We start from the raw sequence: 13,316 nt of genomic DNA on the forward strand, positions 1-13,316 counted from the left end.
GATCGCCGCTGGAAAACACAGTAAAATAACCGAAAACGCTGGCACTAAATCGACGGATTATTTCAAAATAGCTGGCACCAAAGGTGTTTTAATAGAAGGCAGTAGACTGAGCACAGAATATACTTGTTTATCCTAAGTAACCAGAGTTGGTGCAAGCATCAGATCCTCTGGAAGTATAGTACATGCACAAATAATACTGTCTGTGTCTCTGGAATAAATGTAAAATAATAATAATACAATTATTATAATAATATTTTTTGGCTTTTGGATATGCACATTTTGATTGTTATAAGTTGAAACCTAGTATGGCTTGACGGTGTATGAAACTCTGGAGGGCTTTCTATTTGAAATGATGGAGACAGGAAACTGGTGGTGACACTCAGCCGGCCAACCAATAATGTAACTTCATCTTTCAGTGATCAATCAATCAATCAATCAATCAATCAATCGATGAGAGCATGCCAGACACACTGTACCATATAGGTGACAACAAGTTTCTATAGCGTTGCATCTTCCATTTGTATACTCTCAGTCTATGATTCCATGAGCGTCTCCTCCCTTTAAGATTAAATATGTACTTGTTTGAGTCCCATCTGTGAATGTTTGTGGCTATGAATGTGATTTTAGATGGTTTACCTTTATTAATTTGTCCTTATATAAATATATAATTGCAATTAAAGTGAATAGAAACCACTAATGCAGAGTGCAGATAAGGCCTGTGTGTGTGTGTGTGTGTGTGTGTGTTGCGCGTGCATGCGTGTGTGTAGGTGCGTGTGTGTGAACCGATTGTGGTTGTGTGTGGGAGAGTGAGTGAGTGAGAGCATGTGCACATAAGTCATTAATTAAATAAGTTAACCCGGCATTTCCTGTCTTAGGGAGAGCTCAGTGGTGTTAGCCAGGGTTAGTCAGGGTTTAGCACCTGCTGTCATTCCTAGCTGTTGGGCCAGCTTCAGCAGCGTTGCCGGGGAGATGAGGATTATTGCTGCTAATGTGTGCTAAGAGCATTTTCCTGCTGCTGGATTGGCTTTGCAATAATGTGCCATCCAACAACAATCCAAGAACTGCTCATATACTCTGCAAAATCCTCAGTGTGCATTTAACTATCAGAGTAAGTGGACCCTTACAATACAGGACGATGTTGATCCATTGTACACTCAAGAGTTGCAGATGGATGATTGACCACTGAGGATTTGACTGTGTAATGTAGTAAAGTTTGCTGATAACATAAAGACCAGCCAAGTATGTAATGTAGATTGAAACGTGTTCCAGAATGTTAGTTTGGTTCTCTCTCACACTCTGTTTGATACATACCGTAGTTAATGTGGTTTCTGTGTCGGAAAGTACCCAGTTTATAAACATTCAAACCTTACACTAGGTTGACCGGAGTCCCTCAGGGACTGTACTGTTGTGAGCTTGTAGATCTGTTATTTTCTGCCAAGGTTTTTGGCAGAATACGGATGCTGGGGTTTAAGTGGTTAAAGTCCAAGGGTTTGAACAAGAAGGCCCGGCTGATAATCCCCAGAAAAAGTAGGTTACAGTATGCACATAGACCGGGATAATATTTTGATGACCAAGGGAATTGTTTCGATTTAGAATATGGACACATGTTGCCTGCAAAGAATGTGTCATCATTGTTACAAGTAAGGTTTCACTTGAGTGACGTGAATATTAACTTGAAAGAATTAACAGTTTCATTGTTTAATATTAAATTCAAAATGCCCAGCAGACACAAACTTTTTTGAGAATTAACACCCTACTTGATCTTGCTAAAGCGTCACACAAAAGCATCAAAAGTAGCAGATCCACAAGCTCGAGAGGCGGCCCAAAGCCACACGTTTTGAACTTGTCGATCTGCTACTTTTGATATCTTTGAATTTGAATCCTGAAAAGTAGAATGTCCATCCGAGAGAGATGATGATTTATACTTAATTGCAGCAGTCCCACACCAGACCAATAGATGGTCTACTCCTCAGCCAAAGTATGACATTTATATTTGGACAAATATTATATTATAGAAAAATGTATGTACCCCGCCCTTAATCCGTAATTTGCTTCCATGCCAGTTACGACTTACCTGACTTTCGCCAGATGGTGGCAGCATTGCTTATGCATTGCTTTACCATCTGGGTTCACTTGCGGAGGAGGGGTTCCCTTCGGAATGTCCCTGGCCGGACCAATCAGCGGCAGCTATGGGCGGGCTCTGAGCGGCTCTGAGCCAATAGAGTCTGATTGCAGACCACGTGGAAACCCAGGAGGCGGATTCTGGGTGCAACGTCATGCAGACAGGCCAATATGAGTTGTTGGAGTTGGCACGGCCATATCCAATCACCTGCTTTAGAATTTTAAAAAATGGCCCGCCCCTTACATCGGTTGTGCTGGACCGAGTCCAGATGGTAGAAGCAGAGCGTTATGCAGGCATACGCAATGCTGCAAACCATCTGGCGAAAGTCAGGTTAAGTTACGACCCATGCCACATTTTTGACTGGCCCACCAATCAATCAATCAATAAATCAATAAATAAATCAATAAATAAATCAATCAATAAATAAATAAATATAAAATAGGAATAGACAGAATGAAGTTATTATCTTATCTTTAGCCTATTTACATTACTATTACATGAATAATCATCCAGTAAGGGGAAATTGTGTGCATTCATTCAGAGCAGCAGCAAAGATGAGCCTCAGCAAGCATGGAAAAGTTGATGCAGAGAACTGGCACTTCGCACTGGAGGGCCTGATAACATTTACCTCAAATATCTAAATACATCAAATATCTAAATACTGAATCAATCAGATTATAAACTGTTCAGGGTGTTCATAAAAGCCTGATTAGATGATAAAATGACCAAATGTTTTTTTTAAAGTGAAATATCCCTTTAACACTTTGAGTGCCAGCCCCCCCTGCCCCCCGTCCCTTACCAGTGCCACCATTAGGTCCCATTCATTTCTGCCCCAATTCCAGGGAATAAATTGGAAATGATCCGATATTCACATCGGAACAAAAATGGGAGGTTTGGTAAAAGAGGATTTTTTTTTTTACCAAAAAATTTTTGGAGTGATTTCGGTGAGCGGTTTTGGAGATAGGTGCTCGAGAGTGCGCACTGCGCAAACCAGTCAATAACCTCAGAAATCTAGATTCTGAGATATTTGAGTTCAAAGAAAAAAAACTTTAGGAAGCCATAGCAACAAATTGGTAAATGGTAACGGAACACAAGTACCCTTGACAGAAAGAATGACATGCCTACTTTCATTATGTGCAAAAAAAGTTAAAAAAATATTGTACCATCGTCTAGTTTCAAGGGGGCAAAGTGAAAAAGTATGAAATGACTCAGAAGGTAGAAATTGCCTTACATTTTGATAGAACTATGCACTGTGAATTCACTGTGTTTTTACCTGGTCTAGAAGGTCAGGAAGACAAAAAGTCAGAAAAGCGATGTCAACCTTTTATTTTATGGCAACATCGAACCCTAACCCTGGTGAGTACCTCACACATCCAGCATGAACATATTTATGTTCAACAATATTTACAAATATTTCCAAAAAAAAAGAAATCACAAATATGACTTCACAAAAATAAAATATAACTGGATAAAAGTAAAATAAAATAAATGTGCAGCAAGTAAAGAATAAATAAAATAATATAAAAGTCAGTACTGTACTGTACTGTATTCTCAAAAAAAGGCATTCAACAAGCCAACATTCAGGAGTCAAAGGCACCACAAATAAAGGTCAAAGATGGTACTGTTCACCGTGTGTGTGTGTGTGTGTGTGTGTGTGTGTGTGTGTGTGTGTGTGTGTGTGTGTGTGTGTGTGTGTGTGTGTGTGTGTGTGTGTGTGTGTGTGTGTGTGTGTGTACCTCAGGTGCCTCAAAATGGCCTGGTACCTGTTCCTTGCCATTGTTCTGGGAAAGTACGGCATGGCAATGTTTTTTTGACCACTGCATGGCAATCTCCGGCTTGTGAACGATAGCTGTGAGGAAGAGAAGTCCCAGAAAGTTCTTCAGCTCCCCTAGAGTGACATTGGTCCAGGCAGCGAACCTACAGTGTGTATGACCTATGCCTGACTCCTCCGCTCTCGCTATCTCCGCCATCATACTGTCCTCTGCGTTGTCATTGGTCTGGTTGCAGATCGGGCTCCCATCCTTCCTCCATCCAGTCAGACTCCACGGGCCCTGTATATGATAGAAATAAATACAAAATACTAAATGAACGTGCTTCTGTATAATTTGTATGTTCTTTAGCAAAGGCTGTCGCACAAAAGTAGTGAAAACAGCAGATCTACAAGCGAGGCGTTGTGTGCTTGTAGATCGGCTGTTTTCACTAGTCTAAATAATTTCAAATGTATATATGTATATATACGTGGCCACTGAATTCTATAGGCTCTGCTTTGATACAAATTTGATACAGATTTGAGATCGATTTGATAGATTATTATGTCACACACACACACACACACACACACACACACACACACACACACACACACACACACACACACACACACACACACTGATTGTATTACTAAACTATCTATCTAGGTATACACACACAATAAAAAACTAAACTATAAAGAAATGTATTCTTACTGGAAGAAGTTGGAGGAACTTCATACACCTACTACAAACCATGGATTGACATCTAGACCTACTGCACATACAGTATGAAACAGAGCTGATACCTTTATGTACTATGAGGAAAATAATGCTGCTATTTGTACCCTGTATATATATAAAACTAGACCAGGTCAACCTGGTTGTGCCAGACCCCGGTTCTGCCAACCCTCTGGGCCTATAAATTTAATGGTACATTTATAGGCTGTCTGTCCCTTTATAGGCTGTCTGTCCCTCCCTCATGTCATCATCATTTGTGACATTGTGATGACATGAAGGCTTTGTCTGTCGGTCTATCCCTCCCTCATGTCATCATCATGTCATCATCATGACCATCTATGGAGAAAAACCGGACAGACCGACATTTGCTTATGTAGGCCTACCCATTTCATGGGTCTGGCAATGACAATGCGACATAGCATTTTCAACTGTTTTTTGCCAGACCCATGAAATGGGTAGGCCTACATAAGCAAATGTCGGTCTGTCTGTCCTGGTTTTCTATATAAAGGGTATATATGATGATGACATGATGATGACATGCCTACAAAAGGCATGATGTCATAAATGATGATGACAGACAGGGGGTCTGGCACAACCAGGTTGACCTGGTCTAGTTTTATTGTATGTGTGATACTTGCTTTGGCAATGTAAACGTATGTTTTCTCATGCCAATAACGCTCCTTTGAATTGAATTGTATATTACCAAATGCACCCTACGTGGAAAAAAAACAATAGCAGGTCAGGCTTATTGACATCGGTTATTGATTGATTGAAGAATGTATTACAAGCTTGCATTAGAGTAGACCTACAGATTCATGGCTCATTTCCACAGGAACACACTTTATGCATATCATACAGTGGTGTGTTCTAGACTTTTTTTGAGGGCATACGATCAGCTACTATTCGTTTGGCCAGGGCAGACGCTATAGTACATAATCCCTATCAAATACGCTACTTTGAAAGGTTCACGAGGGCAGACGCCGTTCATATTTTATTGTTCCTCCATCACGGAGGTATAGAGGCCGGCGCCGCCACCTGCGAGGGTTTCCCAAGTCGGGCGAGGTGTGGAGGGTAGTCCCCGGTGAGTCCCCAGAACACAGCACTGATCTCATATAACATTGAAAGACAGACAGACGTATAGAACATATTGAAACGTAAAAAGCATAGCTTTATAATGCTTACCCGGTTCGCTGATCGCAGCACACCGAGCGACCGGGTCGTCCTCCTTGGCTAAGTCCACGCACGGCCTCATTTGGGTGTATTAGCGCCCGCTGCAACTCCGCTCTCCGGGGCCATACCTATCGGTGCAGCCGGTGGGCGCCGTAAGATGATACACTGCTCCAAACAGCCTGCCTCCGGTCCGGATCACCGCCGTAGCTCCTCCGTCCACTGTGGATGGCTGGCGACGTTCCTTGGCTCCCCCGACACAGCAGCAAAAACACAGAATTCTCTTCAAATCGCCGGCATCAGCGTTCAACGGCATCACCGTTCATCCTCACGCGTCGCCTCAGTCAAGTCCCAAACGCAGCCGCGCAGCAACAAACGAAAGTCCAACTGGTGCTTCGGGTTTTGATTATGGTCGGTGGCGGCGCTGGGCAGCAGCAGGCTGCGGGCTTGGTGGTGTCCACGGCCACGGGGCATGGTTCGGCTGCCTGCTTGGTCTCCATGTGCGGCCATGACTTGCTCTCTGATCAGCGGAGCAACGGTCCGGTAACTGGGACGGCGTTTTCTTTTTCTACAAAATGGACCCCAACCTACAAAGAAACTAGCCCTTCCCTTCCCCCACTCCTCCTAGGTAAAACCTTCCGATCTCTCTCTCTATCTCTATCTCTCTAAATAATACTACATCTAATGATTTTATAACTAATTCTAGCTCATTCTCTCAATATATCTCTCTCTCCCTCTGATTGCTGTGTGTCCGCTTACGGTAAAAGTCACTGAATTCTTTGAGACCCTTGTTTCTGGGGGGAACCGGCCAATCAGCATGCTTGAATTTGGTCACATAAGCGTGTGATGTCATGCAGGGGCGTCAATTGGGTATGGCAGGGGTATGCAGCTGCCATACCTTGACAGGGGGAAATAATAAAAATGTACTTTTCATCGTGCCTGTTGCTAAGGTATGGCAACATGACTGGTGTCTTCACCAGACACCAGTCATGTTGCCATACCTTAGCTTGTTCTGAACTGACGCCACTGAATTGTCATGCATGACGACCGTCCCATCGTCCAAAAGGGCTGTATCTTGGTTACCGCATAGATCCAACACTGTACTACTGTAATATGAAAAAAAAGCATCTGGCGTCATATGACGCCAATATTATTTTCTGGCATCATTGCCAAGGTCGTGTCGGACGTCATATGACGCCCTGGCACTGAAAGTGTTAATGCCCTACTTTGAGGAAAAAGTAGTGAAAATAGACAATCTGATATTTTCTCTAGGTCTGACCATTTTTGTTCCATTTCCTGAAAAGTAGGCCTAACTGTGTTGGACTTGGTTTCCAACCGACAGCGTAGGCCTAGGAGCCTGAACCCTCTGCTTCATACACACTGTCACCTGCACGTTGGAGGAGAAGGCTCACCAGAGGAACAGAGGAGGGTGGGACACAGAGGGAAGGCATGACGTTGCTTCAACCTTTTATGTTTTTTGTGTAAATGAATGCCCCTAATTCATCATAGAAGCGTGTCGCACACAAAAGTAGTGAAAATTCTTTAATAATAAAAAAGGAACAGTTTTGGACATACAGCAAGTATATATCCAAGTAAGGCTTCCCTGCTTCCTGCTGGACTCGGCAGTGTCTTGGTGTGTGGAAGACACAAGACTAATCACTCTCATTGTGGCCTATTTCCATGGTAACTGTGCAATGAGCGGTAATTTAGCCCTGCTAGCTAAAGACACAGAGCGAGTCATTATCTTAGCGCCAGGCAAGGGCCTCCTATTTAAGGATTCACACCATGAATGAACAATTAGAGAACAGTTTGCTGGCCTAAGTGGGGAGAGACAGAACCGAGGGGAGAGAGAGGGAGAGAGAGAGAGAAATTGAGTGTGATATTGACAGTATGAGGTTTGCGTCCTTGTTCTGTCTGTCCATCCTATCTGTCCTTCCAGCTCTTTCACCTGCCTCTCTGCGTATTGATGTCAGTGATATGCAACCTCCAATGTGTGTTGCTTTAACCACTTTCACCACGAAGCCTTCCAAATTAAAATGAATAAAAGCAAATTAAGCATGCCAGACATTTTTCAAAATAGCAGATCTACATGCTCACAACACGTTTATTTTATTTTTTTATTTTTTTAATAGACAAAGTATAAAATACGGCTTAAGTCGTTAAAACATTGAGAGGGCCAAATCTGGAGGGCCAAATTGTCATGTGAAGCTTGACCAATCCTCAATTCTGCATGCACGGGACATGTACGGGACAGACAAAGCCACTCCTTGAGAATCTATGGGAATCCTCAAAAACAACATGTACGGGACAGACAAAGCCACTCCTTGGAAGCGGCTTTCACCGCTTAAGAAATAGTTGATGAACAATTAAACCCTCGCTGCTGCAAACCTTAGTATTCTAACATCTTCAGTCTTGGAAACAAACACGTCTCCTCTAGTCCAGTCGTTCTTAAACGTTTTAATTCAATGGACCCCCAGATGGGTATGCATTAAATGACCACGGACGCCCATAACTCTGACCAAATGTAACTCCTGTGGTTACATTTGTACACTCTCAGTTACAGAACGTTAGGGTCCATTTCGTTCTTTATCTATCAGTCATTTAGCTGGGCCCCACTTTGAGATCCACTGCCCACCCAGCACCCTCCCTGCAAATTGCTATTGTGATCTACCGGTATTTGCAATATTTGAGAGATCAACAGTATTGGCCAGGCTTAGCATGACACTTTTGCCGCTGTACTTATATAAGTGGTCTCGTGTGGAATAGGACTTAGTTCCTTGACATGACGAAAGGGGCCGAGAAGCCAATGATTATTGAAGTTGAAGCTGCTGAGCAAGAAGAGAATAGAGGATCTTATTGAATGGAACGTGAGTGATACAGTTCAAAGCACTTGCATCTAGTTGATTGGATGTGCGATATATTTCCTTTGAAAACGAAAGACTCATATAGAAGATTTAGAATACATAATTTGATCCAAGATGTGTGAAATGTTGCGCTGGACAGTGCACTTGAAAGGAGAGCCAAAGAGAGACGACCATGCTGCTGTGGCGGTGGGCCACAAAGTCTACTCCTTTGGAGGCTACGGCAAGAACATGGTTCAGATTGAGGTGCACATCTTCAACACGGTGTCGTTGCGCTGGTTGCCCCCAGTGACGATCGCAAAAGGAGAGCGTCCCGCGGAGGTCCCCTCCAGGCGCTACTACCACACCGCTGTGCTCATAGGCGATGCCATCTACATCTGGGGCGGGTTGCGGGCAACGGAAAGTACCGACAATGTTCTCTATGCATTTGACGTCAACGCTCATAAATGGTTCATACCCAAGGTTTCTGGGGCTGTTCCGGAAGCGAAGTGGGGCCACTCTGCCTGTGTTTTGGGGGAGGTCATTTATATCTATGGGGGATACACCCAGGTGATCGGATGCAGTAATGACATCCACAAGTTGGACACGACCACAATGGTCTGGTCTTTAATTAACATCAAAGGCCCTCCGGCACCTGTCGCAGCCCGTCACTCTGCTACCATCATCGGGACGTTGATGTTTGTATTTGGAGGAGGGGGCCAGTACAACAAGATCTGCATCAGAGTGTTTGACACAGAGACCAACCGCTGGCTGAGCACGCCTTCTTCAGAGATTCTTCCAGAAGGACGCAAGCGTCATTCAGCCTTTTCCTACAATGGAGAACTGTACATATTTGGTGGCCACAACCTTCATCTGGATTACACCTTCAATGATCTGTGGAAATTCAATCCAAAGACCTTTTCCTGGAAAAGGGTTGACCCCAAAGGGAAACCCTCGTGTTGGAGTTATGGGATGTGCTGTTGCATGGTGGGAGATCGTGTCATCTTCTTTGGAGGATTCACGCCTAATGACCTATACATCTTAGACTTAAACCCTAGTCTGAACACGTTATGCAAGCTAGTAGTTATTGAGTACAGACTGAATCAGTCGCTACTCCCACAAGACATGAAGTGGGAACTGGAAACCATGACTAGCAAAAGCAAATATAAAATTCACATGAGTGTGCTCACTGCCAGCCAGCCCACATAAAAAACAACAGCGAGCCCACAAGAAAGATGACAGAGAACAAGTTCCTGGCAATGGAACAGAAGAAAGTGAAAGACAGACCCATCCTTAAAAAGGCTCCCTTCTTTCAGATGGGAAAGAAAACAGAGCACTGGGAAGTGCTGAGTGAATGTAGAACAAAGAAATGCAACAAACAGACAGTTGTGGAAACAGGAAACATGTTTGTAAGGAACTGAGAGTAGAGTGGAGAGGAAAATGACTGCAAAGGTGGAGACCTTTGTGTTTTTTTTAAGTAAAGTTTTTTTTAATCATAATTGAGGCAACGTTAAACTAGTGAGCAATAGATATGAGATCTGAAATTACTTCCAAACAAATACTCACAATTCACAAGCGCTCACACTCCCTTTTGCGGCCATTAAGCTAAGTGCTCAGATGGATGGGCCGCGTACGTACATTATCAGAGCATGTTTTTTTAGTTGTCTCCGCTAGGCTGAAGGCGAGACTATGTTTTGCCCCCTGTCCACCCGTGTGTCTGTGTCCGTCCGTCCGTCTGCAAACAGCTAATCTCCGGCACGGTTGGGTCGATCAACGTGAAACTGCGACACATCGTTATAGTGCCACCAGGAGGCAGAGTTTTGAGCGGTGCAAACCTCTCTTAATTAACTGACAGAACGGCTTGTGTGTCGTGTTTGCACCGCTCACTTCGCAGGTGCAACCAATATATATATATATATATATATATATATATATATATATATATATATATATATATATATATATATATATATATATATATATATTGGTTCACAGTACTGTATTTTTGCCAGACCCATGAAATGGGTAGGCCTACATAAGCAAATGTCGGTCTGTCCGGGTTTTCTATATAAAGGGTATATATGATGATGACATGATGATGACATGCCTACAAAAGGCATGATGTCATAAATGATGATGACAGACAGGGGGTCTGGCACAACCAGGTTGACCTGGTCTAGTTTTTCTATAATTACTGTATGTCCCTTCTGGCGCCCAAACTGGAACGAACTCCCCATTGCAGTTTAGAACTTCAGATTCACTCCCACTCTTCCACCGTAGTCTGAAGACTCACCCCTTCAGACTCCATCTTAGCCCCACTAGCCAGTCATTCGTAGAGCTGGCATCCTATTGTGTGTATATAGATAACTTTAAATAATGTAAACATGTATTGACTTGTGTTAAAGTCCTCTGATGAAAGGCCAGATGATGCCAGCTGTGGGTGCAGGTTAGAGAAGAGGACTCTGATGTTGCCTTTTCCAGTAGGAGAGGGGAGGGGTTACGTCTACTGAAAGTCATCAATAATAAGTAGTTTATTACCAAGAGCCTATACGTTGTCATACCTTTAACCATTTTAGTTACTTGTTAGTGTGTTTTCCATAGACAACACACTATAGTTCTATATATAGTATACTTGTCCGACTTTATTAGCATCCATCCATCTTTCCATCTTTCTAGATAAACTTGCAGCGCTGCTCCTCCCACAGTTTTGGTGGCACGCACTTGGGCCATATGTCAAATCGACCGGCTTCATCGGGACACGCAGGGTGCATTTTGCTACGTTATATAGTTTAATTTATATAAATGTATTCTTGAATTAATTCTCTCCAATGACTTTAATTAAAAAATTAACTTTTCTCGAATATGGAGATGATTGACGTCATAAAGGTCTGACATCATAGAACACGTGAGACTGCCTGACATTCCAAGATATGGGCTTAATATTAGCCTAATTCACGGCCCGCCCACTAAGCATCCCACGGGTGCTGAAGTCACATTTTGAAGGGGTAAATCCTACCATAGCCTATGGAGTTAGCACAGAAATCGCAAATTTAATGCAATTTCCGAATAGTAAAGTATAAAATACGGCTAGCATGATCAAGAACACAAGATACTAAACGGCACAAAGCACTATAATTTACTTTACTGTTAGAAATAATGATTTGTTGGCTTTAAGTCCAGTATAGTTTCCCCTTCTAAATTGAAGTCAGCACCCGGGGAAAACTGAGAAACGGAAGTAGGTGGGCGGGCCGTGAATAAGGCTAATTGATGACATCAGCCTGACACAGAGATCTCCATATATGGCTATTCATTTATTAGTCAATTAATTTTCCTCATTGACTTGAAAGGGGAAAATTCAAATGGTAAGACGGAATTCATTCATTCAGTCGCGTCACTCACTGCAACCACACTTGCAATTTCCAATTGCATCTTTCTAGTTCTTTATAGAGTAACTTTTAGTGTCACCTTTATAAAGTAACCCCAAAAACTTTATTGAGGAAGCTGTGACGGTTCTCATAGTAAACTGCGACCTATGGTTGCAATTAATAAACTGCGACCTACGGTTGCAATTAAGCAGCCATTAAGAAACATTAACAAGTTATTCATAACTCGTTAGCTAACTGTTTGTGAATAGTTATTCATAATATAGTATACACATCCTTCTAAACTAAAGGTTTATTGCAAACAGATTCTCATTTTGGTGTGAAGGACTAAATTAATTCATTATTCAATATTTTTTTAAGGCATGAAATACTGTATGCCTAATATATTTTCTGTCTTTTTGCCAATTTGTCGAATAGGCCTACATAAAACATGCGAATAAGAACTTCAAGGGGCCAGAAAAGGATATATTCATTCCATTGCTATATAAATGCACCATTTACCAGATATCTTCACTATATGCATTTCAATGAATTTCTCTAATATCTGTGGATGAATGTAGGCCTACTAAGTTGGTTTGAAAAGGTTTAGTCTCCGGCTCCCCGCCATAATCAATTAACAGTTGAATAAAAATGTTAACTATAACAACGTTTTTCAGTGTCTCCTCACCTCTCCCCCAGCCTCTCTCTCTCTTGCACGCACACACGCACGCATGCACCATTGTCACTCGCCTGTTCAGATGGATTCCTCCTTTATAGGATTTCCCTATTCCCTGTGCAATGTGTGTGTTTGTAGAAAAAAACTCTATGCCCACTCCTCTCTCCCTCTCCCTCTCCCTCTCTCTCTCTCTCTCCCTCTCCCTCTCTCTCTCCCTCTCCCTCTCTCTCCCTCTCCCTCTCCCTCTCCCTCTCTCTCTCTCTCTCCCTCTCTCTCTCCCTCTCAGGCCTTTTGTGTGTCTCCTTCTAAAGAAGCTGTCAAGCTGCACTGTCTATGGGCCCACTAGAGGAACAAAAAGCATACTTTTTTGTTTTGTTTTGTTTTGTTTGCCTGCCACGGCGTTGGTGCTGAATGAGTGAGTGGAGAAGAGACGTAGAGCAAAAATGAGGAGAGAGAGAGAGAGAGAGAGAGAGAGAGAGAGAGAGAGAGAGAGAGAGAGAGGAACATGTAATTTACTGTCGTTCTCTCTCTACTGTACATGGCTTTAGTTATGCTAATGACGTGCTTTGTCAGGCTGAGGAGATAGCTATCAATCAGCTGTCAATTGGTCAATTGGACAAGTGATGACAACCCCCCCCCCCCCCCCCCACACACACACAC

The 13,316-nt window shown here is 42.8% G+C and overlaps 1 protein-coding gene across 1 annotated transcript; it reads left to right on the forward strand.

The window, feature by feature from the left end:
* Positions 1–8,765: 8,765 nt before the first annotated feature.
* On the forward strand, positions 8,766–9,827 carry LOC308286364 (kelch domain-containing protein 3-like; the record flags this gene model as incomplete). The annotated part of the gene is made up of 1 exon (XM_080727360.1): positions 8,766–9,827. One exon carries the CDS (start codon positions 8,766–8,768, stop codon positions 9,825–9,827), a length of 1,062 nt encoding a protein of 353 aa, XP_080583486.1.
* Positions 9,828–13,316: the final 3,489 nt, after the last annotated feature.

Source organism: Nannobrachium achirus (genome assembly GCF_963921795.1).
Source record: "Nannobrachium achirus genome assembly, chromosome: 1".
NCBI lineage: Eukaryota > Metazoa > Chordata > Actinopteri > Myctophiformes > Myctophidae > Nannobrachium > Nannobrachium achirus.